Consider the following 26,343-nt stretch of genomic DNA (forward strand, 5'->3'; position numbering starts at 1 on the left):
AACGTAATCACTTTGTCAGCAGAGGTTGATAAGCTTCCAACTGAAAAAGAAGGTGCAGTGTTAACTGTTTGAATGCCCAGTTTTTTTTTCCTTGTATGCTGTAATTAATCTTTTAGAACAGTGAAGCTGAGTTTGCTACCATTTTAACCATTACGTAACCCTAAAGGTGGCCATATGACGATTATGGGCAGATTCGACAAAGAGACACATTTATCTCTAATCAAATCTGATTAGAGATAAATTTGTCTCTTAGTTGAAGCTGTCCATAAACTACAGGCCAATTCCCGTCCGATTGCAGCATGAAATCTTCAGTGAATCGGTTTAGCCCGCCGCCTCTGCACCGCCGCTGCCCCCAATATATAAATCTTCCCCCCACAGTGTGTGCATTTATACATTACCTGTCCTGTAGCAGCCTCCGTGTGGTGACAGTCCATCTTGCTGGGCAGCCGCACAGCCGCATACACCCTAGCGGCGCATAGTGTCTGACATCAGACGATATGCACCGCTAGCCTGTATGTGGAACCCGGCAAGATGGAGGGTCACCTTTATTATTAACAATTATTGAATTGGTTACTTTCCTACCTCTAATAATATACCATCTGGGTTTAAAGTAAGTAAAAGATATATATAAAAAGGCCAGTTCTGTGTAACAGCGGGTTTCCACTTGCGCCGGCCACCTGTCTCTGAGACCGATGATAGCACTTATGCGTGCCGATTAGGCATCCAAATCCCTGTAGCCATGCCATGCACAACTACGGGGATGTGGATGTGTTGTCCAGAATTTTGAAGCAGTGCTTCAGATTTTTTTCATGCACACAAATTCGTAAGTATCCTATTGATTTCAATAGGCTGAGATCCATATTCATGTGCATGAAATTGCGCACATTCAGCCCTAGTGGAAACAGTCCCTCGTTGAATACCAAGTTAGATGTTGCTGAACAAGCATACAGGAAATATTGTCGGACAATTGATCGAGTGTTGCCGTGCTTCTAGAGTCAGAAAGATACAACAAAAGTGCATTTCTACAGCATAAGACAAGGTGAAAGATGATAACACAGTGCCATCTGCTGTCCTCTGTCAGTCCAGCTTAGATGTTTGTAGTAACCTTACTCTTATTCCAAACATCAATATAGGATGGCTGTGTATTATACATAATACTCTTTTTATTTACACAGTAAATTCTTGGCAGATTCATGGCAGATTCGCTTTTAAAGGGAACCTGTACTGAGTAAAATGATTTAAAATAAACACATGAGGTAACTTCAAATGAACATTACATAGTTGCCTTGACATCGGTTCCTCTCAGAAGCTCACCATTTTCTTCTGACAATGATCCCTTCCAGTTCTGACAACATTTTGTCAGAACTGAAATATATCAGTTGCTGTCAGTTACAGCTGAGAGGAGAACTGATGTGCCCATGTTTCCCTATGGCTCAAGTAGGCGATGTTACAGTTTAACCGTGTGCTGACCAGAAAGCTGTTATGGAGTAATGGCCATTTTCAAAATGGAGGACAGAGAATTTCATTGATCACAGTCGACGAACAGGACGCAGGAGAGAAAAAAGAGATTGATAAGTAGAGTATACGGGAGGTAAGTATGACTTTTGCATGTTGATTTTGACTTTTAATTTTCAGTTCAGGTTTTCTTTAAGGATATAACTTCCACATTGTACCACATTCAGGGAAATTCCACTTTTGTGAAGTAAAAAATAAATATTTGTTATTCAAATTATTTTTGCATTTCAATTTGCAACCAGCTTTGGATTTTCAAAATACTGCACCTCTTTACGATCCCAGAAAGGGCTTGAAATGGCTTGCCTATTTTTTTTTTTTTTTTTGCAGAACAGTAGTTACTTATTTCCCACACCCGCATTAGCTAAGTGACTGTCCCTGCTAGGATCTGTGTTTCAGGTGTAAAACATGATTCAAAGATTGCCTTCCTTGTGTGGTTCTGAAATTCGCCTTCAGGACCTTAAAGTCTACCTGAGATAAAAAACATCTCCTTACCTGAGGCTTCCTTAAAGTACACCAGAGATGGAATAAAGAAAAGATTTGATACTTATCTTGTCTTTTGCTAATGCACGGGAGGTCCGCGTATGTGCCTAAGACCCCGACTGACGCGACTGAACCAGTTACCAAGGCTGATTGCGGCTGAGTGGCAGCCAGAAAGCGGGAGGACGGTAAGGCACTAAGACGTGCTTATGGGGCTGGAGGAAGCCCTGGGTAAGTGTCAAATCTTTACTTTAATCCATCTCCGGTTCACTTTAAGCCCCCTTGAGGCTGCCCAGTCCCTTACAGTCTCTCTGGGTGGCACCTGTCCCTGTAATATGGCCAACTCACCTGATGTATGGCCACCTTTACTGTTTTTCTTTTAAATTAGCCAATAAACGAGAGCTTAGTCTCTAACAATGCTTAGCTACTAACATAGGGAATTACACACAATTTTTCTCCCTCCTGCCCCTTCCCCCTCTCATTGCTTGCAGAGTTGTGAAACACAGGCTTGGGGTTGGAATGATTTGTTTGGAATCTGAACACACAGGAGCAGCTAGCTAGCAAGTAAAGATTAAAGCATGCCAGCAAACTAACAACTAACAAAGTAGCCAATTGTATCACATGAGTTAGGCAAAAATATATCTAAAGCTCACCATACAAACATCGATTTTGATCACCCAAATGGGCCCCACCAGCCAGCCACCGTGCCCCCTTTTGCCCCCCCAAAATTTGACTCTGGAGCTGCCACTGTCAGTGAGATGCAAGCCTCTTCCTATGCCCAACATCTATTTAATTTGTCACCCTAAGCACCTACCACATGACACTAGGTCATGTAGTGATGTTAGTACATGGGCTGGTGTCACGTGGTATTGCCGGACATAAGAGGAAGCCAGGAGTCATACCAACGGCCAGGTGAGCCTTCAATACTGCATATTGGCAAATGAGGCATGCACATACACTTGGGTGGGGGCAGTGGCAACACTAGGATGACTTCCAATAGATTTCATGCGACAATCTATTGGAAATCGGTGTGCAGTGTGTGGGCAGGTAATAGCTCCCTCTGTTCATATTCAATCAGAAAGGGATTTATCTAATGGTCGGTCTGATGGCAGATTGAAGAATGCATGGACACCAGCCTGCAGGGCCAGATTTACCATATGGCACCAGAGCCGGATTAAGACTGAATGGGGCCCTAAGCAAAGTAGCAGATTTGGGCCCCGCTCTGAATATTATATACATATGCACAGTGTACATATATATATAATTTTTTTATTATTTTTTTTTATTGAGTGAGGATGGAAGAGGCAGTTAGAACTGAGGAAAAACAGCTGGGGAGGCATACAAATTGAGAGGGGCAGTTAAAACTGAACAGCCAAAGTTGGGAGAGATCAGTCAGGCTGAGGTGAGGAAAGAAAATATGGAGGGCAGGCAGAAGCAGTGTTGTGCACTACAAGTAGCTAAAAGTAGGTAGCTACTCATAATCAAAATTTAAATTAGTTAGCCCTGCCTGCAACAGAGGGGGTTAACTTACCCATGCCTTAGCCATTGCACTCCATGTTGCTCCAATGCTTTCTTCTTCCGGGTAAAAAAAAAAAAGCAAAGGATTGACGTGGAAAGCAAAATGGAACACATCGGCTAAGGCAGTGGCATGGGTAAGTTAAACTTCCCCTCTACCGCAGGCAGCGCCAATTTAAATTTCGATTACAAGTAGCTACCTACTTGTAGCTACTCATAGTGCACAACACTAGTCAAATGTGAGGGTGTGATCAGGCTCAAGTAAATCAGGTAGGGAAGGTAAAAATGGAAGTGCTAGCCATAGGGGCAGGCGGTCAACAAGGTGGTGGTGGTGGGGAGGGGGGAATCAGGATGGGGTGAAACAAATCAAAGTCAGCTGCAGACAGTGGGGAAGCAAAAGCACAACCTTCAGCTCAGGACAAACCATACTCACAAACATGCACAGTGACAGCTCTCACAGCAGGCATCCTATTCTTCAGCTGCCTGTTGCGTGGAGTCTCTCTACTCTCCATCTCCACGCAGTGAGCTGATGTTAGGAGCAGGGCAGGGGCGGGAACTGCAGTGTGAACCCTCTCTCTGTCTGTCTGGCCATTTGATGAGCACTTGTGTCTCCCTTTCCCTTGTTTTGCCGTTGCGTTGAAAGTGAGGGAAGTTTAAAATCAGCTGCTGCTACATTCCTCCTCCCACCAGTACATTGTGCACGGAGGTCTTGCCCTGCTCTCATGGGGATTCTGATTTGCTGTCCCTCAGCCAGGGAGACCTCCGTGCGTCTCTTGCTGCTAAACAGCTGATCTGATCAGCTTATCACACTACCCAGCTCCCGAGTCCCTCCAGCTTTCTTTTAGCTACCCGCTGCCGCTATGTCTATGCATAGGAAAGCGGGCGGCTGCAGGTGAACTTTGCAGCTGCTGCTGAGTGTGAGGAGGAACAGTGAAGGGCCGGATTAGGTGCTAATGGGGCCCCTTAAACTCTGACTGGGGCCCCAAGCAGCTGCTTGAGGTGCTTAGTAGGTTAATCCGGCCCTGTATGGCACTGTAGGCATATGCCTACAGGTGCCTGATGATGGAAGGCATCTCACTTCCCTCCCCTAGTGCCTCCCTCCTTTCCTATGCACAGCCCCAAGCAGTGGAATGCTTTCGGCATTCCACTGATGAGATCTCCCTTCAGACGGGGGCACCACTAGCTGCTTAATACTGAGGTTTCTCTACCTACCTAATACTAAAGCTGGCCACTAACGGTCCAATTTCTAGCGAAAAATCGTTCGAGCGATCAGAAATTCTGATCGGATTGGTTGTAAATAATCTCCATTGGTGGACACAATCGATTATGAACGAGTGAAAAAAATGTCGCCCGAATGAATTTTCGTCGAACGAAAATTTGGATTTTCTTGGTGGTCGTGATAGATAGAAACGAATGATTGGTTAGTTGATGGTGTAGTGAACGATTTTTCGTCCGATCAGAATTTCTGATCGCTCTAACGATTTTTCACTAGAAATTAAACCGTTAGTGGCCAGCTTAAGGGGCACCTGTAGCTACCAATGACAGGTAAGGGAAGCAAAGGAGAAACGACAGCTGATACAGCCAGCATACTTACAGTGCGGTTCAGCTGAGGTTTGTTGGTTCATGGAGGGTGAAGTCTAGGGTGCCAGGACATCTGTGCCTATGCATACAGGCAAAAGTGGCACCTGGAAAAAATGGCGCACGGTGCCACCAGTAAAGTGCTTAATATGCTATTTAGCGTGTTAAAGTCATTACGCAAATAATCCACGCTATGCCAGTATTGGAACATCTTAAAAACCTATTTAGCGTTGTGGAGTTGTAGTCTGAACACTAGATGGTGCTATTACTATCACTTATACTAGCTAGTAAGAACGTATTATTACATTAGCCAAACTGGCTCAAGTTGGCTAACAAAAAGTTATTTTGCACAGTGGTAAGGTCCCTGTCTTGTAAGTAAATTTTGCATGTTCAAATCTGCTCCACCTTACTTTTTTTTTCCTTTATTAAATTGATAGAGAATTAATGGAGATGCGCTGCTATCTATGGAGTACTAAAAGATTACTTTAAGGCTACGTTTCCACTGTAGCGTTACATTTTCGCCTGCAAAAAATCGTATAAGATTTTTCTGATTGGTGAAAATTCGCATGTAAATTTGCACGCGTTTTTATGCGAATTTTCATACGCGAAAATTCGCATTAGTTACATATGCATAATCTGCCTAGTAACAGCTTAGTCATGACTGCTGACAACTTCCTGTAACCATGGATCTAATGCGAATTTTCGGGCAAGTAACGCGAAAATTTGCATTGCCTATACAAAGCATTGTACGAGAATCGTACGCAATGTCCGAAAAAATGATACAGGACCTCAGATTTTTTCACGCGTACGAACGCGTACGAAAATTCACATAGAGTGGAAACGGCTGTATTGACTAACATTAGTTTTAAAATCTATGTGAATTTTCTGAGCAGAAAAACTGACACAAAACGCACAAGTGGAAACCTAGCCTAAAAATACTTTTATGAAGTAAAAAGTTTTGTGCTGCAAATTTATCGTCAGTTTGCAGACAGTAATTCCTTTTCTCTTATCCTTATTATGCATTCCCACTTCCTTTCTAGCCCTGCATAAAGTTATGCAGTTGTGATATTTGCAGCATAAAACTTTAACTTTATAAAAGTGTTTTTTAAACTAATATTTTAATACTAGATAGATAGGAGAGCATCTGTAAATAAATAATCATTTAAAAAAGTAGCATTGACTGTGTTCCAAAGAGCACAAAAACATTTCTAAGCCTGTGTCTTTACCACTGTGCTACTACACTATTTAGCAATCAGTGATCTATTTCCCAGTGTCAAAATGTCTCTGCCCAGCATGAAAATGGCCATACACCATAATGTTGCTGTTACAGAATGCTAAATAGCGGTTTACATTAAACTCAGTTTACATTAAACTCAATGGCGGCGCCATAATGGTGTAGCGCAGCTGTGCGCCATCTTTTCCTGCTCCCGTACCGATAGGCTCTTGTGATGTAAATCCGGCCCTGCCTGCCTGAGAAGGTGCAGTCTTCATGTTTGCTAGAGAAGCTTAGCTGATCAGTATAATAATATTTCTGTTCTTTCTATAGGATATCTCATTGAGAGGAAGAAGAAAGGAAGTCAGCGCTGGATGAAGATGAACTTTGATCTCTACCCAGACACAAAATACCAGTCTACAAATATGATTGAAGGAGTCTTGTATGAAATGAGAGTCTTTGCTGTCAATGCAATTGGCATTTCTAAAGAAGCCAACACGACAAATCCATTCATGCCAATCGGTAAATGAGTTTCCATCTAGAGGGCTCTAAACAAATTAAAAAACCCTATAATATTAACAACATTATTATATGCTTCAATGATAGATTACATTACATATTATATTATTTACAGCGGCGTAAATGCAAAGCATAGTAACCCCCAGAAAAATTTTGATTCGGCCCCACACTGTTCGTACTCTTTCCCTTGCCTCTCCTGGTGACCCTCACAGCTGGGGAATGGGAGGCATCATGGACATCATTATATTCAAACCCAGAACAAGTGTAGCCACAAAAACACCTGATCCAAAGGATGGACCCCTTTATCAGAGGGAGCTATGTAGTAGTTGGGCCCCCCTTACAGCTCTTGCCCCCTTCCCCCCTGCAGTTGCAGAGTCTGCTCCCCTGTATAGTGATGCTCAAATACCCCTTTTTAAAATTCGAGTTTGGTCGAATTCGAATAGTAAATTATTCGAGGTCAGTCGAATATTCGAGTCGAATAATTTTTACTATTCGATTCGACCTCGGACTTCGAGCTCACTATTCGAGTCGGTATTCGAGCTAACTATTCGAATTGGCCTTAAATAGCTTCCAACACTTGTTTTGAGGGTGAATGATGCAAGAAACCTCTTTTTTTCCAAGTAACAACAGCAAGTGATTATGTGGGGATGTTCCTTTAAAAAAAAATGTGGAAAGAGAAGTTGTGTCCTTAATTTTGTTCAGTAGTGTTACTGTATATACTTGTTCTTCTTCTTCTTTATCTTTCTTCTTCTTCTTCTCGATCTTCTTCTTCTTCTTCTTCTTCTTCTTCTTCTTCTTCTTCTTCTTCTTCTTCTTCTTCTTCTTCTTCTTCTTCTTCTTCTTCTTCTTCTTCTTCTTCTTCTTCTTCTTCTTCTTCTTCTTCTTCTTCTTCTTCTTCTTCTTCTTCTTCTTCTTCTTCTTCTTCTTCTTCTTCTTCTTCATCTTCTTCTTCTTCTTCTTCTTCTTCTTCATCTTCTTCTTCTTCTTCTTCTTCTTCTTCTTCTTCTTCTTCTTCTTCTTCTTCTTCTTCTTCTTCTTCTTCTTCTTCTTCTTCTTCTTCTTCTTCTTCATCATCATCATCTTCTTCTTCTTCTTCTTCTTCTTCTTCTTCTTCTTCTTCTTCTTCTTCTTCTTCATCTTCTTCATCATCTTCTTCATCTTCTTCTTCTTCTTCATCTTCTTCATCTTCTTCTTCTTTTTCATCTTCTTCTTCATCATCTTCTTCATCTTCTTCTTCATCTTCTTCTTCATCTTCTTCTTCTTCTTCATCTTCATCTTCTCCTTCCTTTTCAATATCGTCTTCTTCTTCTTCACGTATTTCTCTTTTCAATTTTTTTTTTAAAGAAATGCAGCTATTTTTGAGCGTAACAAATAGCTGGTGGGCGCACGCATGTTGGAAGCGCCATTGTATGTGCTCCCTGGCAGTGGAAACACAAAGACAGCAGGAGGTAAATTCAGCAGCAGGAGGAGGAGGATGAGTGTGTGGCAGCAGGCAGTCAATGAGGCAGGCAGCTCGCCGTGACATAATAGCCCTGGTACCTAGCGGTGATACCAGGGCTGTAAATAAACACAACAGGAGGTCCCAGACAGCGGTCGTGCAGCCCACATTGTGTCCAATACACAACTGGGACAACACAGTTTTCAACCCGGGCACCTCAGAAAAATTAAACCTTTTTTTTTTTTTTTTTATGGTTTTTTGGTTTTTGGTTTTGCAACCAATATAGCTATTGTTTGACGTAATAGCTGGTGGCAGAGTGGCAGCAGAAGAAGGTAATTCTGTGTACCCTGGCAGTGGGAAACACAGACAGACAGCAGCAGCAGGAGGAGGAATGGAGGAGTAGGCGAGCAGCTATTGTTTGACGTAATAGCTGGTGGCAGAGTGGCAGCAGAAGGTAAATCATCTGTGTACCCTGGCAGTGGGAAACACAGACAGACAGCAGCAGCAGCAGGAGGAGGTATGGAGGAGCAGTGTGAGTGTGGCAGCAGGTAGGCAGCGTGACATAATAGCCCTGGTACCTAGCGGTGATACCAGGGCTGTAAATAAACACAACAGGAGGTCCCAGACAGCGGTCGTGCAGCCCACATTGTGTCCAATACACAACTGGGACAACACAGTTTTCAACCCGGGCACCTCAGAAAAATTAAACCTTTTTTTTTTTTTTATGGTTTTTTGGTTTTTGGTTTTGCAACCAATATAGCTATTGTTTGACGTAATAGCTGGTGGCAGAGTGGCAGCAGAAGAAGGTAATTCTGTGTACCCTGGCAGTGGGAAACACAGACAGACAGCAGCAGCAGGAGGAGGAATGGAGGAGTAGGCGAGCAGCTATTGTTTGACGTAATAGCTGGTGGCAGAGTGGCAGCAGAAGGTAAATCATCTGTGTACCCTGGCAGTGGGAAACACAGACAGACAGCAGCAGCAGCAGGAGGAGGTATGGAGGAGCAGTGTGAGTGTGGCAGCAGGTAGGCAGCGTGACATAATAGCCCTGGTACCTAGCGGTGATACCAGGGCTGTAAATAAACACAACAGGAGGTCCCAGACAGCGGTCGTGCAGCCCACATTGTGTCCAATACACAACTGGGACAACACAGTTTTCAACCCGGGCACCTCAGAAAAATTAAACCTTTTTTTTTTTTTTATGGTTTTTTGGTTTTTGGTTTTGCAACCAATATAGCTATTGTTTGACGTAATAGCTGGTGGCAGAGTGGCAGCAGAAGAAGGTAATTCTGTGTACCCTGGCAGTGGGAAGCACAGACAGACAGCAGTAGCAGGAGGAGGAATGGAGGAGTAGGCGAGCAGCTATTGTTTGACGTAATAGCTGGTGGCAGAGTGGCAGCAGAAGGTAAATCATCTGTGTACCCTGGCAGTGGGAAACACAGACAGACAGCAGCAGCAGCAGCAGGAGGAGGTATGGAGGAGCAGTGTGAGTGTGGCAGCAGGTAGGCAGCGTGACATAATAGCCCTGGTACCTAGCGGTGATACCAGGGCTGTAAATAAACACAACAGGAGGTCCCAGACAGCGGTCGTGCAGCCCACATTGTGTCCAATACACAACTGGGACAACACAGTTTTCAACCCGGGCACCTCAGAAAAATTAAACCTTTTTTTTTTTTTTATGGTTTTTTGGTTTTTGGTTTTGCAACCAATATAGCTATTGTTTGACGTAATAGCTGGTGGCAGAGTGGCAGCAGAAGAAGGTAATTCTGTGTACCCTGGCAGTGGGAAACACAGACAGACAGCAGAAGGGCAGTACACAGCAGCCCACTGTAGGTGTAAAATGTGTGGCTGCAGGCGACGTAATAGTCAAAGTGAACCAGGCTGGCTTAGTGAGCAGGAGCCAGGAGGTGGTAAAGGGTGGTAAGGCACATTAACGATGGTTCCGGCAGCCAGTTCATGTCCCCCTCTCGCCGACAACAGGGGCCAGGAACTCGCCTTCCACCCACGCCTGGTTCATCTTGAGAAACGTCAGTCTGTCCACAGACTTGTGAGACAGACGTGAGCGTTTCTCGGTGACCACGCCACCAGCTGCACTGAAGCAGCGCTCGGACAGCACGCTGGAAGGGGGGCAGGACAGCACTTCCAGGGCGTACTGCGCCAGCTCGCTCCAGATCTCCATGCGCTTGACCCAATACTCCATGGGATCAACAGGGGCATCGCTGTCAAGCCCGCTGTACGACCCCATGTAGTCAGCCACCATGCGGGTCAGGCGCTGGCTGTGACCGGAGGAGGATGCTGCTGCATGCATCTCCTCTCTAGTCACTGCTGCCGGAGCCTCTACAGTCCTGTAGAGCTCGTGGCTGAGAGACAGCAGGTCTGTGGGGCGCTTGCTGCTGCTGGATGCAGGCACCTGCTGCTGCCTCTGTGCTGGCTGCTGGACAGTGGGGGTGGAAGGCTGGGGGAAGGCTTCCTCCAAGCGCTCAACAAGGGCCTGCTGCAAGCTCCTTATTTGTTGCGCTGGGTCTCCTCCTGCAGGCGGCAGGAACTGGCTCAACTTCCCCTTGAGGCGTGGGTCCAACATCATGCTGATCCAGATGTCCTCCCTCTGCTTCATCTGGATCACCCTGGGGTCCCTGCGCAGGCACGTCAGCATGTGCGCTGCCATTGGGAATGGGCGGGCCACGTCTGCTGGCACATCGACGTCAGTGCTGTCCTCATCCTCCTCCTCTGCCGCCTCATCCTCTCTCCACCCCCGCACCAACTCAGCTGCGCTGTGCTGATCCCCCTCATCAGCAGCCAGGTCAGGGACCTCCACCAAGTCCTCCTCCTCCTCCCCCTCAGAGGTGGACTGCGCAGCTGGTTGCCGCTCCTGCTGGTCCAAGGCTGCCGCTCCCTGTTCCAGCAAAGCATCGAGGGCCCTGTTCAGCAGAGAAACCAGGGGCACCCACTCGCAGACCATAGCATGGTCCCTGCTCACCATGTTTGTGGCCTGCAGGAAGGGAGCCAGCACTAAGCACACCTGCTGCATGTGCCTCCAGTCATCATCGGGGACGATGGACGGGAAGTTGCTGGTCTTGTCCCTTCTCTGAGCTGCGGAAACAGTGGCCAGGGCAAGGTACTGTTTGACAGCGCGCCTCTGTTCAACCAGACGCTCCAACATCGCCAGGGTGGAGTTCCAGCGAGTCGGAACGTCAAGGATCAGCCGATGGCGTGGCAGATCCAGCTCCTTTTGCACGTCTTCCAGGCTCGCACAGGCTGCAGCCGAGCGCCGGAAGTGACGCACAACATTCCTTGCCGTTTCCAGCAGTTCGCCCATCCCCTGGTAGGTGCGCAGGAACTTCTGCACCACCAGGTTCAGCACGTGGGCAAGACAGGGGATGTGGGTCAGGTTTCCCCTGTCTATTGCGGCAACCAGATTGGCCCCATTGTCGGCCACCACCTCTCCGACTCTGAGGCCTCTGGGGGTCAGCCAAATCCTCTCCTGCTCCTGGAGTTTGGCCAACACATGGGTTGCCGTCAGCTTGGTCTTCCCAAGGCTGACCAAGTGCAGCAGCGCTTGGCAGTGGCGGGCCTTCACGCTGCTGCTGAGGCGGGGGGTTTGGCCAGGTGTGCCGGAGGATGGCAGAGGATCGGAGGAACCTGCTGCAGTTCCCCTGAGCCTGCGGGGTGGCACCACCCACTGTGTTGCTGCTGCTGCTGTGCCCGCTGCTGCTCTCCCATCCTCACCCCCTTCCACCAAGCTGACCCAGTGGACAGTGAAGGACAGGTAGCGGCCTGTCCCGAAGCGGCTGCTCCAGGAGTCCATGGTGACGTGGACCCTTTCACCAACCGCGTGCTCCAGCCCTCGCTCCACATTGGCCATCACAAAGCGGTGCAGTGCAGGAATGGCCTTGCGGGCAAAGAAGTGTCTGCTGGGGAGCTGCCAGTCTGGGGCTGCGCAAGCAAGCAGCGCACGAATGTCGCTCCCCTCCTGCACGAGCGTGTACGGCAGGAGTTGGGAGCACATGGCCCGTGCCAGCAAGCCGTTCAGCTGCCGCACACGACGGCTGCTGGGAGGCAGAGCCCTAACCACCCCCTGGAAGGACTCGCTCAAAAGGCTCTGGCGTGGCCTTTTGCTGACACGGGAATCAGCAGACACAGCAGAGGAGGCCACTGAGGACTGGCTGCCAGAACAGGCCTCAGTGTCGGCGGCAGGAGTTGCAGAGGGGGGAGGAGCAGTGCGTTTCCGCACTCCTGCTGGTGCTGCTGGAGGAGCAGGAGGGCGGGTGGCTGCTGTTGCTGCTGCTGCTGCTGAAGGCTGTGCAGTGATGGGTGTGGTGCCACTGCCAGCAGCAGATGCCTTCAGCCTCTGGAACTCCTCATGCTGGTGGAAATGTTTAGCCGCAAGGTGGTTGATGAGCGAGCTGGTGCTGAACTTTAAGGGGTCTGCACCTCTGCTCAACTTCCGCTGACAGTGGTTGCAAGTGGCGTACTTGCTGTACACAGTGGGCATGGTGAAAAACCGCCAGATTGGTGACAGAAACTTCCCCCTACGGCATGGAAGCGCTGCTGCCTGTCTCCCTGTGGTGGTTGGGGGGGGGCTTGGGTGCGGCTGGGGGTGGTACTGGCTGATGCTGCTGCTGCTGCTGCTGAGCCTGAGACACCAGCAGGCTGTGGGACGCTGCCAATGCTTGCAATGATGCGCCTCCTTGCAAGGCCCACAAGCGCATCCTCCTCCTCCTCCTCAGAGCTGCTGAGGACGACATCCCCTGGAGGTGGTGGCACCCAGTCTCTGTCTGTCACCGGGTCATCATCATCCTCCCCCTCCTGAAACATGTCCTGCTGGGATGAGGACCCCCCAAACTCCTCTCCTGATGCATGGATGGGCTGCTTGACTGTCGCCACAGTCTTGCTGTCCAATCCCTCATCCCCCAAAGTGCCCATCAGCATCTCCTCCTCAAGATCGCCAACAACAGCAGACAATTTACTCATGATGCCTGGGGTCAAAAGACTGCTGAATGACAGGTCGGCGAGTGACGGTGAACTGGCCTCCTCCCCAGACCCTGCTGGGCGGCTGCTGCGAACAGGGGTGGTGGTGGTGGTGAGGGTGGAGGCCTCGGATGCAGAGCTGATGGCGGGCTGCTCATCCTCCGTCATGAGTTGCACCACAGTGTCTGCATCCTTTTCCTCAATGGGACGTTTCCGACCCGGCTGGAGGAAAATGGGAGCAGGTGCTACACGCTGCTGCTGCTGTGTCTCTGCAGCGTGAGTTGCAGATGCTCCTGCTGGGCGGCGCCCAAGGCGTCCACGGCCAGTGGCTATGGGAGGAATGTTAGCCACTGACGCTGCTGCTGCGGAACTGTGCATGGTGGCGCGCCCGCGGCCGCGGCTTGCCACAATGCTGCTCCCTCTCCTCCTGATTCCCTTGCTGCCCTTCCCCTTGCCCAAACCGCGCTGGCTGCCACTTCCAGAAATCTTAAATGTTTTGGGCGTATAGACAAAAGTTTTGTAAAAGGGCGGGTGAAAAGTGGGGTACTTTAATGGAGTGGGTTGGTTGGTGAGGTGACTGAGTGAGTGTCCCCTAGTACAGTAAGTAAGTAGTAACAGTCAGGAAGTACAACTAGCAGTTACAATAATCAGTAGTAATCACAAGTAAATTTAGTGTGTGTACACTCAGACAGTGAGTGCACGCACGCAGGAGCTAGTAGCCTATGAACACAGTGACTGAGTGTCCTAGACTCCTAGTACAGTAAGAGGAAGTAGTAACAGTAAGTAGAACTAACTAATTACAATAATCAATCAGCGATCAGAAGGAAATGGAGTGTGGGTGTGTGTACACTCAGACAGTGAGTGCACGCACGCAGGAGCTAGTAGCCTATGAACACAGTGACTGAGTGTCCTAGACTCCTAGTACAGTAAGAGTAAGTAGTAACAGTAAGTAGAACTAACTAATTACAATAATCAATCAGCGATCAGAAGGAAATGGAGTGTGGGTGTGTGTACACTCAGACAGTGAGTGCACGCACGCAGGAGCTAGTAGCCTATGAACACAGTGACTGAGTGTCCTAGACTCCTAGTACAGTAAGAGTAAGTAGTAACAGTAAGTAGAACTAACTAATTACAATAATCAATCAGCGATCAGAAGGAAATGGAGTGTGGGTGTGTGTACACTCAGACAGTGAGTGCACGCACGCAGGAGCTAGTAGCCTATGAACACAGTGACTGAGTGTCCTAGACTCCTAGTACAGTAAGAGTAAGTAGTAACAGTAAGTAGAACTAACTAATTACAATAATCAATCAGCGATCAGAAGGAAATGGAGTGTGGGTGTGTGTACACTCAGACAGTGAGTGCACGCACGCAGGAGCTAGTAGCCTATGAACACAGTGACTGAGTGTCCTAGACTCCTAGTACAGTAAGAGTAAGTAGTAACAGTAAGTAGAACTAACTAATTACAATAATCAATCAGCGATCAGAAGGAAATGGAGTGTGGGTGTGTGTACACTCAGACAGTGAGTGCACGCACGCAGGAGCTAGTAGCCTATGAACACAGTGACTGAGTGTCCTAGACTCCTAGTACAGTAAGAGTAAGTAGTAACAGTAAGTAGAACTAACTAATTACAATAATCAATCAGCGATCAGAAGGAAATGGAGTGTGGGTGTGTGTACACTCAGACAGTGAGTGCACGCACGCAGGAGCTAGTAGCCTATGAACACAGTGACTGAGTGTCCTAGACTCCTAGTACAGTAAGAGTAAGTAGTAACAGTAAGTACAACTAACTAATTACGATAATCAATCAGCGATCAGAAGGAAATGGAGTGTGGGTGTGTGTACACTCAGACAGTGAGTGCACGCACGCAGGAGCTAGTAGCCTATGGACAGTGACTGAGTGTCCTAGACTCCTAGTACAGTAAGAGTAAGTAGTAACAGTAAGTAGAACTAACTAATTACAATAATCAATCAGCGATCAGAAGGAAATGGAGTGTGGGTGTGTGTACACTCAGACAGTGAGTGCACGCACGCAGGAGCTAGTAGCCTATGAACACAGTGACTGAGTGTCCTAGACTCCTAGTACAGTAAGAGTAAGTAGTAACAGTAAGTAGAACTAACTAATTACAATAATCAATCAGCGATCAGAAGGAAATGGAGTGTGGGTGTGTGTACACTCAGACAGTGAGTGCACGCACGCAGGAGCTAGTAGCCTATGGACAGTGACTGAGTGTCCTAGACTCCTAGTACAGTAAGAGTAAGTAGTAACAGTAAGTAGAACTAACTAATTACGATAATCAATCAGCGATCAGAAGGAAATAGAGTGTGTGTTGTGTGTGTACACTCAGACAGTGAGTGCAGTGCGCACACGCAGGAGCTAGTAGCCTATATGAACAGTGACAGTGAGTGTCCCTACGGGTACAGTAAGAGTAAGTAGTAAGTAAGTACAACTAACTAACAATAATCTATCAGTAATCAGAAGGAAATAGAGTGTGTGTACACACAGACAGTGAGTGAGTGCACACACGCAGGAGCTAGCTAGTAGCCTATAAACAGTGACAGTCAGTGAGTGTCCTACTCCTAGTACAGTATAACTACAATACTATTAGTAAAGGACAGCAGAAATACTGGTATAGATGAGAGAAATAAACAGAGGACAGCTGCCCACAGAGGCAAGGCCCCCCTGAGGCCTAAACCTGTAAGCTTGCAGCAGCTGCCTGTCTCTAATGTAACACACAAGCTACTAACTAAAATACAATGTCTATCTAACTAACAACAATATAGGTGTATATGGCAGGTGTAGGTGAGCAAAAACGCTAGGTAAATGATCACAATAGAGCACTTGCTAAGCCAAAGCACAAAGGAGCAACTCTCTCTCTGTACAAGTCTCAGGCAAGCATGGAGAAACGGAACATGGCGGCCGCTATTTATAGGGTAGGGGCTGGCCAGGGTCCCCCTCTGTGATTGGCTGCCGTCAGAGGGCCTGGGAGCCCTCTGATTGGCTCTAAGGACATCAATCTGGGCTATGACGCTATTCGAGCTCGGTACCGAGCTCGAATAGCGCCGAGTTGCTCGAATAGCTCGAATAGTGAATGGGCTATTCGAGTGTACTCGGATAGCCCATTCGAATAGCTCCAGCTATTCGGAGCTCGAATACCGAGCTCGAATAGCTGAAAAAGAGCTCGAATATTCGAGCTACTCGAATATTCGAGCTCTGCTGAGCACCACTGCCCCTGTAGTTATGCCCCTGATTATATATTTAATATAAGCAAGTTATAGGACTGATCAGAACTAGATTTATCATTGGTCACAGCAAGCTACTGGTTTTACTAATATATGCCTCCCAGTAGACCTAACTTTGGCACCCAAATTATACACTGGGCGCTGCTATAGGCAAAATTATCAAAAAAAACAGGAGCTTTAACTTTTTGTTTTTCATGTAAACCAATGGGTGAAATATTCTTCATTTACTATGTAATAAATTACTTTCCAGCTCCCACCAGTGAGCCTCTGCAGCTGAAAGTGGATGATGTCACCGATACTACCTGCACACTGAAGTGGAGGCCACCAGATCGTATTGGAGCTGGAGGAATAGACGGTTATCTTGTTGAGTGGTGCAAAGAGGGAAGTAAGTGCCAGTGGATCAAAACGTTTGTATTTGTATATACGTGCAGAAACAAGTAACATGGCGATGTGAGCTGTGTGATTTTCCCTAAACAGTGAAGCTGGCTTTCTTAATAGGAATTACATTTTTCTCTTTCTCTTTTTCTTAACTTAAAAACTAAGATAAAAATATCTGTTCTACTGGAAAATATGGACGCCAAATATTACCAATAGCAAAATATTGGTAATTTTACCAATATTCTAGTATATCCCTAATTAACCTAATTATCACTCTTAACACCAACATCACCCCGGTTTTCCTAACACTAACATCACCCCCCACTCCTACCACTAACGTCAAACACACACATACACACACACATTCCTAACATTAATGTAAATTACCCATTAACTACTTATCGTGACACAGGCGGTTTATCTATGTCCCACCGGACTTCATCTGAAGTCCCAGGGACGTAGATATTAGTCAATTGCCAGTGAAGTGAAATTCCCATTCACTGATCTAAGTCCCCGAAATCAATGAATACCGGCATTAATGAAATGCCGGCATTCATTGACAAAAATAAACGTTCACATACAGGCGTTACTTCCTGTAATGAGTGTATGCCGTCAAATGTAAATAATCCTAATAAAGTGTGGAGGACATCTGGTGGCCAAAAAATAAAATTACACCTACAAATTTTCCAAAAAAGAAAAATACACACAAAATTTTTTACCACTGGGCTTACTTTCAGATCAGTAGCTTTTTGAGCTCTCAGTCGACTAGAGCATAGGTGTCCTAAGGACCTAACAGGTTCTGAGAAGCGCCTCCTTGCACAGAGCCCGCACAGGCACACTCTCTCTCTCTCTATCTATCTATCTATCTATCTATATATATGGTTAGTGACCTCAAATGCCCCATCTACTCTGCCATACTAAAGTGGGAGGGGTCCCTGGGAAGGACCTTTGCTGATGAGCAATGACAGGCCATCTGGGCTTTGAACCATAAAGGATACCTTAATGTCACCACGCAGGAGCAAGATTTTAAGATACTCACCTATTGGTATAGGACCTCGGCACTCCTTAGTAAATTTGTTACCGGATTGCCAGACTGCTGTTGGAGATGGGACTCTCCTGGAGTTGACCTTCTATTTGTGTTCTAGCAAAGCCCCAAAAACACAATTTCTAAACTTCAAAGCCCCCTACTCAGTCTCCTGGGGCACCTTTTTATCTAACCTATGCTGGGGGCATCTATCTATCTAACCTACACTGGGGGAATCTATCTTGCGAAGATTGATTGCGAAGAGGCAGAGCTACAGTTCAAAGCTCTGCCTCTTCAGGTCAGCACGATCTGCGACCTGCAAAGTCATAGAACTTTGCAGGTCGTTTTCTCTATGAATAAACCCTCGTTTTGTGGGGATTTAACTTAGGCTATAATGCTGAAGAGGATTAAATTGTAAAAATGTGTACAAATGTAGACTTCAGAGTCTCTGTAAGCTAAGTTCAAAAAGCAAACATTCAGGGGCAGAAAACCATTTTTAAGGAGGAACTGTAATGAAAATAACATAATGAATACAATTGCTTATTTTTACAGTATTCATTAACAAATTATTTAGTCAGTGTTTGCTCATTGTAAAATCTTTCCTCTCCCTGATTCACATTCTAAAATGTATCACTGGTGGTGACATATTTCATTCTGCCAGGTGATCTATATGGAATTTTTGTTGCTGAGAGTTCTATGCACAGAGGAAGCTACTGCTTGCTTGGCAGTTGAAAAAAGCAGTTGTTTCCCACAATGCAACACGGTTCACAGACAGCAAACTGTCAGGAGCATGGTCATGACATCACACTGTGGGAGGGGTTTAACCAAAATATCAGCCACACAGACCTCCCCCCCCCCCCCCTTGATAATCTATTTGAGAAAAAGGTCAAGGTTTCTCATAGGAAAGGGCACATCAGCCACTGATTGGGATGAAGTACACTGCTTGGTTAAAGTTCCTCATTAAGTAATATTTAAAAGAAGGTTACAAATGAGGAAAAAGTGGATTTGAAAATCAATTGCGATTACTGATATAATTTGGGGCATAGTGTTATTTATTTGTTTGTGGAATTCTTGTTTGTGTCAGCATTGAAGAGATTTTTCCTCACTTCCTGTTCCAGTGTCCACCAGTTACTCAGGAAGTGATGCCGGTTCCCCTTACAAGAGTAAATGCAGTGATAAAAAAAGACAATGCTGTGAAGTTCTTTCATTTATCCAAATTCAACAAAGGACTGATGTTCAGCAAGAAGCCAAGTGTAATATTTGTTTCATTCTGTTCTACTTCTGTTAGCCGACGAATGGGTTCCGGCCAACAAGGCTCTGGTGGAAAGATGTGGCTACATGGCAAAGGGTCTTCCGACAGGAGAGAAGCTCTTCTTCAGAGTCACTGCTGTGAATATTGCTGGCAAGAGTGAACCAGCGGTTCTAGCCCATCCAGTTACCATCCGGGAGATTGTGCGTAAGTTCCTTTATTTTTTTCCCTTACACCTGCTTCTGCACAGGGTAGGAACAATTGTAGAGCTAGAGCTGTGGTTCTGTCTTACACTTCCTAATGGCTGTGGTGGGGGGATGGTCCTGCAAGGCAAAGGCTCCCCAGAAACACTTTGATGGGGCTCCCTACGTTTACACCCATTCTTCTTGTCCTCCACAGTAACCCCACAGCCAAGGGGCCTATCTACAAAGGATTATATCACAAGTGTGACCACCATGACCCCCCCCCCCCCCCGGCCCGATAACAGACCACCCACCATGACTCCACCCACCAAGTGTGGCCACAATGACACCTGTTTTAGGGGAGGCTAAGAAGTTACACCCCCCCATAGCTCTGGGCACTTATGTGGCTGCAGGAGCTGCTCCCCAAGTAGTTACAGGTCTGTCTGCAGCAGGGTGGGACATTTCTGGAGTACAGATTCCAAGCTTGCAGAGAAGTGCCGTTTCAGTTGTGCCTGTTCATAGCTGCCTCTAAACAGTAATAGCCATATACTAGTAGTATTGATATAATGTTAAACTGCAAAGCATCTTGCTGTCTGACTGGCTTGTTTATTTATTTAATTAAAGTGGAATTTCACTTCAAGACTCAATTCCATAAGACATCAAATATAACTTATCCTCCGCTTCCCTTCTGTGCAGCCCCATTACCATAGTGGTATGACATAAAAAGTATACATGTTTTTTTCAGCTCTCTAGCAGTGGTCATGTGACCACTGATGCTTTCTTCTTCTGTCTGACCTAGACTGCCAAGCAATCTCTGCAGCAGTCCAGGCCTTTAGCAGGCGGAGTTCACACTTATTAAAATTAATGTGCATTTTGCAAATGTGCGAAAATGCATTTGCCGCACATCTAATGAAAGTCAATGGAGAGTTGCATTTCTGCTAAAATTTGTGTTTTCACATGCACAAAAAAAAGTATTATTCTTGCACTGTAAATTCACACATTGCATGTGATTTCCCATTGACTTTCATTAGCTGTGGTAAAAATCTTGCACAAAAAATGCATGCAAAAAGTCGTTTTTCATAATGGTTAGCGTGAACCCTGCCGCAGCCTTGTATTAGAATATTCCTGAGAGTATCGCTTTTAAAGGGAACCCAAGGTGAGAGACATATGGAGGCTGTCATATTTATTTTTATTTAAACAATACACATTGCCTGGCTGATCCTCTGCTTCTAATACCTTGAGCCTTAGACCCTGAACAAGAGGTGTCTGAGAAAATTCTGACGAGATTAGCTGCATGCTTGTTTCATACGTGTGATTCAAACACTGAAGGCCCATACCAACAGCGTGTATTTTTTTGGGACAATTTTTTACGACAATTTTTTTTTATATATATATTGCGCAACATAGTTTAATGAAAATATGCTAAATGATGTTTCTCAACACATGCCACCCTTGGTGCTGGCCCGTCTCTGCACGACCGCCATGTTGGATTAAATGCCAGTGGATGGTTCCAATCCTCATAGACTTTCACAGGTTTTGCTGCAATTGTGTAAATGACCGTTTACACATTAATGTGTTTATGCCAACAACACTTGTAGATTCAGCCAGATGGATCGGGGAACAATTGTTCGTTGGCAAAGTCCCTGATCCATCTAGCTGTGGGTACTTAGCATGAGAGATGCATGAGAGATCAGCAGGACTGCCAGCCAACTAGTACTGTTTAAATAGAAATAAATATGGCAGCCTCGATATCTCTCTTATTTCAGCATTTCAGGTTCTATAGGGCAGGCAAGGGGGCATTTCCCAGACCTACACATTAACACTTTGTGATCCAGGATGGGCAAGGAGAAATATACTAAAATTATTATGGTTAAATTCTCTTACCAGAATCGCCCAAGATCAGATTACCACGACAGCTAAGGACGACATACATCAAGAAAGTAGGAGAACAAGTCAACTTAGTAATTCCTTTCCAGGTACAGTGAACGTAGCATTAAACTAAACCAGTTCTTATTGGAAGCAGTTTGAATGTTGAATTAAAAATGAATGAAAAATCACACCAATAAATTTCATCATTTTATATTGGGGAGCCCTTGGGGCGCCATTGTCATGTGACAAACGCTAGAGGCTGAATATTAGAGGTCCTCTAGTGTTTGCCCCTAGCATTTGTCACATGACACAGGTGCCTCCAGGGAGGAGTGCCTTGGCATGGAGAGAAAACATCGGACACAGGAGAAGGCTTGCCGGGGTTCTGGTGAGAGTTAGCTCTGCTGCTAACTCTGCATGTTGGCCATCCCTAAATTGAATGAGCTGCTATTGCACACCAGACCTTTTGCAGGTTGAGCCATATTGGTTGAAAATCGATCTATCGGTCATCGTTTGGGGCATCAAGTTCTAGTAGAATGGATAACAGTGAGTGAAACTGCATGATATTGATGAGAAAAATCAATACGTGCACCACCTTAAGGATGTTCTGACTTATACAACGTAAAACGCAAGACACATATCTCTTGTATTATAGTAGGAAGGGATACCTTGGCAATCTCTTGATAGTGTTATTATATTTTGTTTGACTAACTCAAATAGGGAAAGCCGAGACCAAAGGTCACATGGACAAAAGATGGCGAACCACTGGATCCAAAGCAAGTCAGTATCAGAACTTCTGAAGTAGACACCATCTTGTTCATCCGATCCTCAGAACGACCCCACTCAGGAAAATATGAGCTCTCAGTACAGATTGAGAATATGCAAGACTCAGCTACAATAAACATTCGCATAGTTGGTAAGTAACTAAACATGTATGGTAACTTGTTAGTAATCTATGGTGTTAACCCCCCAAAAAAGGTTAAATGAAAACTTTTTTAGTTCCACCTGCACCTCAAACTACTTAAGTTTTGTAAATGCACATGGACTAACGTTAGTCTACAGGAACTCCCAGCAAAATTACAAGTGGCGACAGGACCAAATTTACCAATAGACACAAGACTAAGGTCGCTGGTGCTACAGAGACTTCTGAATATAGAAAGCCCCACCTCCCTTTGCATAGTGATCAAGCATGTGTCCATAGATTGTACTCATATTAGAAAGGCCAATGATCATTGGCTGAAGCTGTCACTATCAGCCGATTTGGCCAACTTTTATCCATTAATTAAATCATCCAGGGATGTGACCATTACATGCTGATCTGTAACACAACGAGATCTCAACCCTAGATAGAATAATTTATACATACAGTTAGTATGGTTGTGGTTGCTATTATGTTAGTTATCAAACCCTTGTGGCTAGGACCAGTGTTAAAAGGGTTGGTTTTTAAAAATTTCTACAAGTTCCTAAACTGGTCATCTGTATCCCCTAATCTTGTTAAAACCCTTCCATTTTGCTAAATTCTAACGCTAGGCCTAGCCACTAAGTTTACAGCTTAGATAACCAATACAGATTCAATACTGTTCAGTACACAGGATAGTGTGGGGACATCTAGTGAACAAAAAGTAAAAATACATCTTAGACATTCATTAAAATAAGTTAAAATATAAATCCCATATTTGCTATTAGTTCCACATTAGTTATTAATCCCTTGTTTCTTGCTCCCCATAGTTGTAAAAAAAAAAACTTGTAAAAAAAAGTGACAGTATTTAAAACAATATTCATAGTTACCTTAGGGACTCAGCTTTTTTTAAAATGTATGTCATAAGGGTAAATCCCTGTTATTTTTTCAAATTGGGGCTTGTAATTAATAATATAGTATAAAGAAACACAAAATGGAATAAATACACCTTTATTAACAAATAAAATATTGTCACCATAAATTGTACTAGGAAAATGTAATAACCAGGACAAATGGACAAATAAAATGTGTGGGTTTTATCTACCATTGCACATTTTATTTTAAAACTGTAATGGCTGGAAACTGAGGAATAATGATTTATTTTAATGTTTTTTTCTCATTCCCTTTAAAATGCATAAAAAATAAAATCATTCTTAACAAAAAGTATGGCCAAAGAAAGCCTAATTTGAGGGGGGGGAAAACGATGTATAGATCATTTTAGTGTGATAAGTAGCGATAAAGTTATTGGTGAATGATTAGGTGGAGCATGATATGTGAAAATTGCTGTGGTTTTTAATGTGGTAGGGAAGTGGTTAAGAAGTATGGAGGCTCCCATGTGTATTTCCTTACTAAACTATGCAAATTACCAGGCTGTCCTGCTGATCCTCTGCCTCTAATACTTTTAACTATACGCTAGACCTTGAGCAAGCATGTAGGTCAGATATATGACAGGATTTGTTTCATGCTTGTTTCAGGTGTGTGATTCAGCCACTATTGATGCATGAAAGATCAGCAGCCTGCCAGACGACTGGTATTATTTAAATGGAAATAAAAATGGCAGCCTCCATATTCTTTTCACTTCAGATATCCTTTAAAGTGAGTCTGAGGCTAAATAAAATAAAAAAATAAATACTCATCTAAGGAGAGGAGAGGCTCTGAGTCCTATAAAGCCTTCCCATTCCTCCTACGGCCCCCAAGTTCCACCACTGTCTCACCCGTTAGCAGTCTCCGACTGATGGGTCAGAGACTGCTAACTTCCACCGTTGCAAGAGGCTTCAGCAATTTTCAGGAGCCTGAGTGCTCCCGAAGACAACCGCTCCATACTGCGCATGAACAAGTGTACGAGAATGCGTGCTCGAAGATTGCTGAAGCCTCTTGTACTGGTGGAAGTTAGCAGTCTCTGACACATCAGTTGGAGATTGCTAACGGGTGAGACAGTGGTGGAGCGTGGGGGAGGAATGGGAAGTCTCTATTTGCAGTGTTCCCCAATCCTGTCCTCAAGGCCCACCAACAGTGCATGTTTTGTGGAAATCCACAGAGGTAGTTAATCAGCTCTGCTGAGACACTAATTATCTCACCTGTGCATGTTTGCGGTTTTCTGCCAAACATGTACTGTTGGTGGGCCTTGAGGACAGGGTTGGGGAACTCTGCGTAGGATCCAGAGACTTCTCTTTCCTCAGGTGAGTATCCGTTTTCTGTTTTTTTGTTTTTTATTTAGGCTTCATACTCACTTGAATACCTTTTTAGACATATGTAAAATGGATCTAAAATACACGAAATGTATTCATTAAAAAAACAAAAAAAACTTAAAATAGTAGTCTTGTGTTCCCTCTAAAACAATAAAATAAATGGGTGTTTTGTCACAATGGTTGTCTATTAAATAGAACAAAAATATGTATTTACAAGTCAGTAACATTTCTCTGTAGAAGCACAATCAGAATGGAGATTCCATATATTGTTTGTGACGGGTTTCCTGTAAAGACAGTGACTGTTGTTCCTAGAATTTCCAGTTAGCTCCCTTTGAAGCAAAGCATACAAGGTTCTATATTACTGCCCGACCCGTTAGTCAATCTATTTGAAATACATTCTTCTCTTGGTGAAAGCCGGTTATAGCGCAACCAAATATACTCGCCAGTGTTAATGCATGCAGACTGTCTGCCTAACATGCTCTTGTCTGTCTTCATCTTGCTGACTGAGCTGGGGGAGTAACATTTAAAGTTCACGTGGGCCAAATATCTACAGTGATCAGATTTCCTTATCTGAGCTATATATAGCGGATAATATCCCGTTATGGCCGCTTAACCCAAGTGCCAGCGAGCGATGGAATGTGACAGGGGGGTTATTTTCATACATCCTAATTCCGCATTTTAAAACACCCATTTATAATCTCAGGAATAAGAAAATGATCCCATTTATCTGAGATAATTCTGCCTGGATTCCCATTCTGCTTTGTTGTACAATTGTTTTATACCAAACATGTAGTAAGCTCTAATGAGAAAATCTTCCAAGGGTTTACACAAGGCTTAATGTGAAATCCCACATCTGCTGAAAAGTAAACAATCATGCAGTCTAAAACTGCTGGGATTAATGCCACATATATTTTAAAGGGATCCTGTAGTGAGGCAAAAGTAAACAAATTAAACACAGCTCTGTGTGGAGCCCTGACTGTACTTACACTGTGGGTACAGTCAGTGCCATCAGTTACGTGATCTGTGTGAGTGTAATGGAGTGTAGCCAGCTCTGTGCAGATCTGACTATCACAGCTAGGTGGGGTAGACAGCACTCAAACTGGCTGTACAGTGTACAGAGCGTGCACAGACTTCACCATCGTACCAGCAGGACAAGAAGATTCACACAGAAAAATCCAGCACAGCTTCTAAAAATCTTCTTCAGAAAAAAATAGCTCTTAAAGAGGAATTGTAGTCAAAATAGCATAACTAATACAATTGGTTTTTTTTTTTTCAACAATGTTTATTTATACAGTAAATCATTTAGTCAGTTTTTTTCTCATTGTAAAATCTTTCCTATCCTTGATTTGCTTTCTGAAATTTTGCACAGGCGGCAATATCTTTACAAGTGGCAGGTGTGCTCTGCGGAATGTTTGTTTACTGAGAGTTATAAAGCCAGTAAAAAAAGATCTATGGTCTATCACAATGCTCGTGAGGTTGGTCCGCATAATAAACAGCCTAGGCTAAGCCTCACCAGGAAGGCGAAGCTACATACCAATATACAACACTATATAGTTATGAAATGTTTCTGATGCTTGAAACCAGGATATTTTTACATAAAACTAGGTATCCTGAATAATTTACTGCTTTAATCTGCTTTCTACTATATTTCCTTACAGTTCCTCTTTAAAAATTATTGCACAACAGGTGTATCATAATGCTGTAGAATGGCTACAGTCTACTGTTCAAGCTTGACATAGTGAACTGTAGTCACTGTACAGCACTGTACTACCAAGTTTTCGATTTTAAACCAAATGTGGAAAGTGGGATCTCTAGGTATCCTTGCGTAACTTTCAGGTCGGTTTTACACCTGGCCATTAAGTTGCGGTGCAATGTTGGGTCTTGGAAGTTGCTTGGTAGGTTTGGATCGGGTATCCTGTTTGCTTGTTTGGTGCTTTTGCCCTTCCTGGGTCGCCCACAAAAAGGTTGATTGGGTTTGGAGGACAAGCTAGCTCCACAGAGTTAGGATTCTCGGTGGCCTTGTCTCTCTCTTTAC

The 26,343-nt window shown here is 44.7% G+C and overlaps 1 protein-coding gene across 10 annotated transcripts in view; it reads left to right on the forward strand.

The window, feature by feature from the left end:
• Positions 1-26,343, forward strand: part of LOC137521656 (myosin-binding protein C, fast-type-like) — a 193,251-nt gene that overhangs the window by 148,610 nt on the left and 18,298 nt on the right. For all 10 annotated transcript variants that reach the window (XM_068241196.1, XM_068241201.1, XM_068241199.1 and 7 more), the window contains 5 exons: positions 6,632-6,820; positions 16,713-16,847; positions 19,153-19,320; positions 21,183-21,271; positions 21,882-22,077. In XM_068241196.1, the coding sequence (XP_068097297.1) occupies positions 6,632-6,820; positions 16,713-16,847; positions 19,153-19,320; positions 21,183-21,271; positions 21,882-22,077 (777 nt within the window). The remainder of the gene's footprint in view (positions 1-6,631; positions 6,821-16,712; positions 16,848-19,152; positions 19,321-21,182; positions 21,272-21,881; positions 22,078-26,343) is intronic.

The sequence above is a fragment of the Hyperolius riggenbachi genome, chromosome 6 (assembly GCF_040937935.1).
Source record: "Hyperolius riggenbachi isolate aHypRig1 chromosome 6, aHypRig1.pri, whole genome shotgun sequence".
Classification (NCBI taxonomy): domain Eukaryota; kingdom Metazoa; phylum Chordata; class Amphibia; order Anura; family Hyperoliidae; genus Hyperolius; species Hyperolius riggenbachi.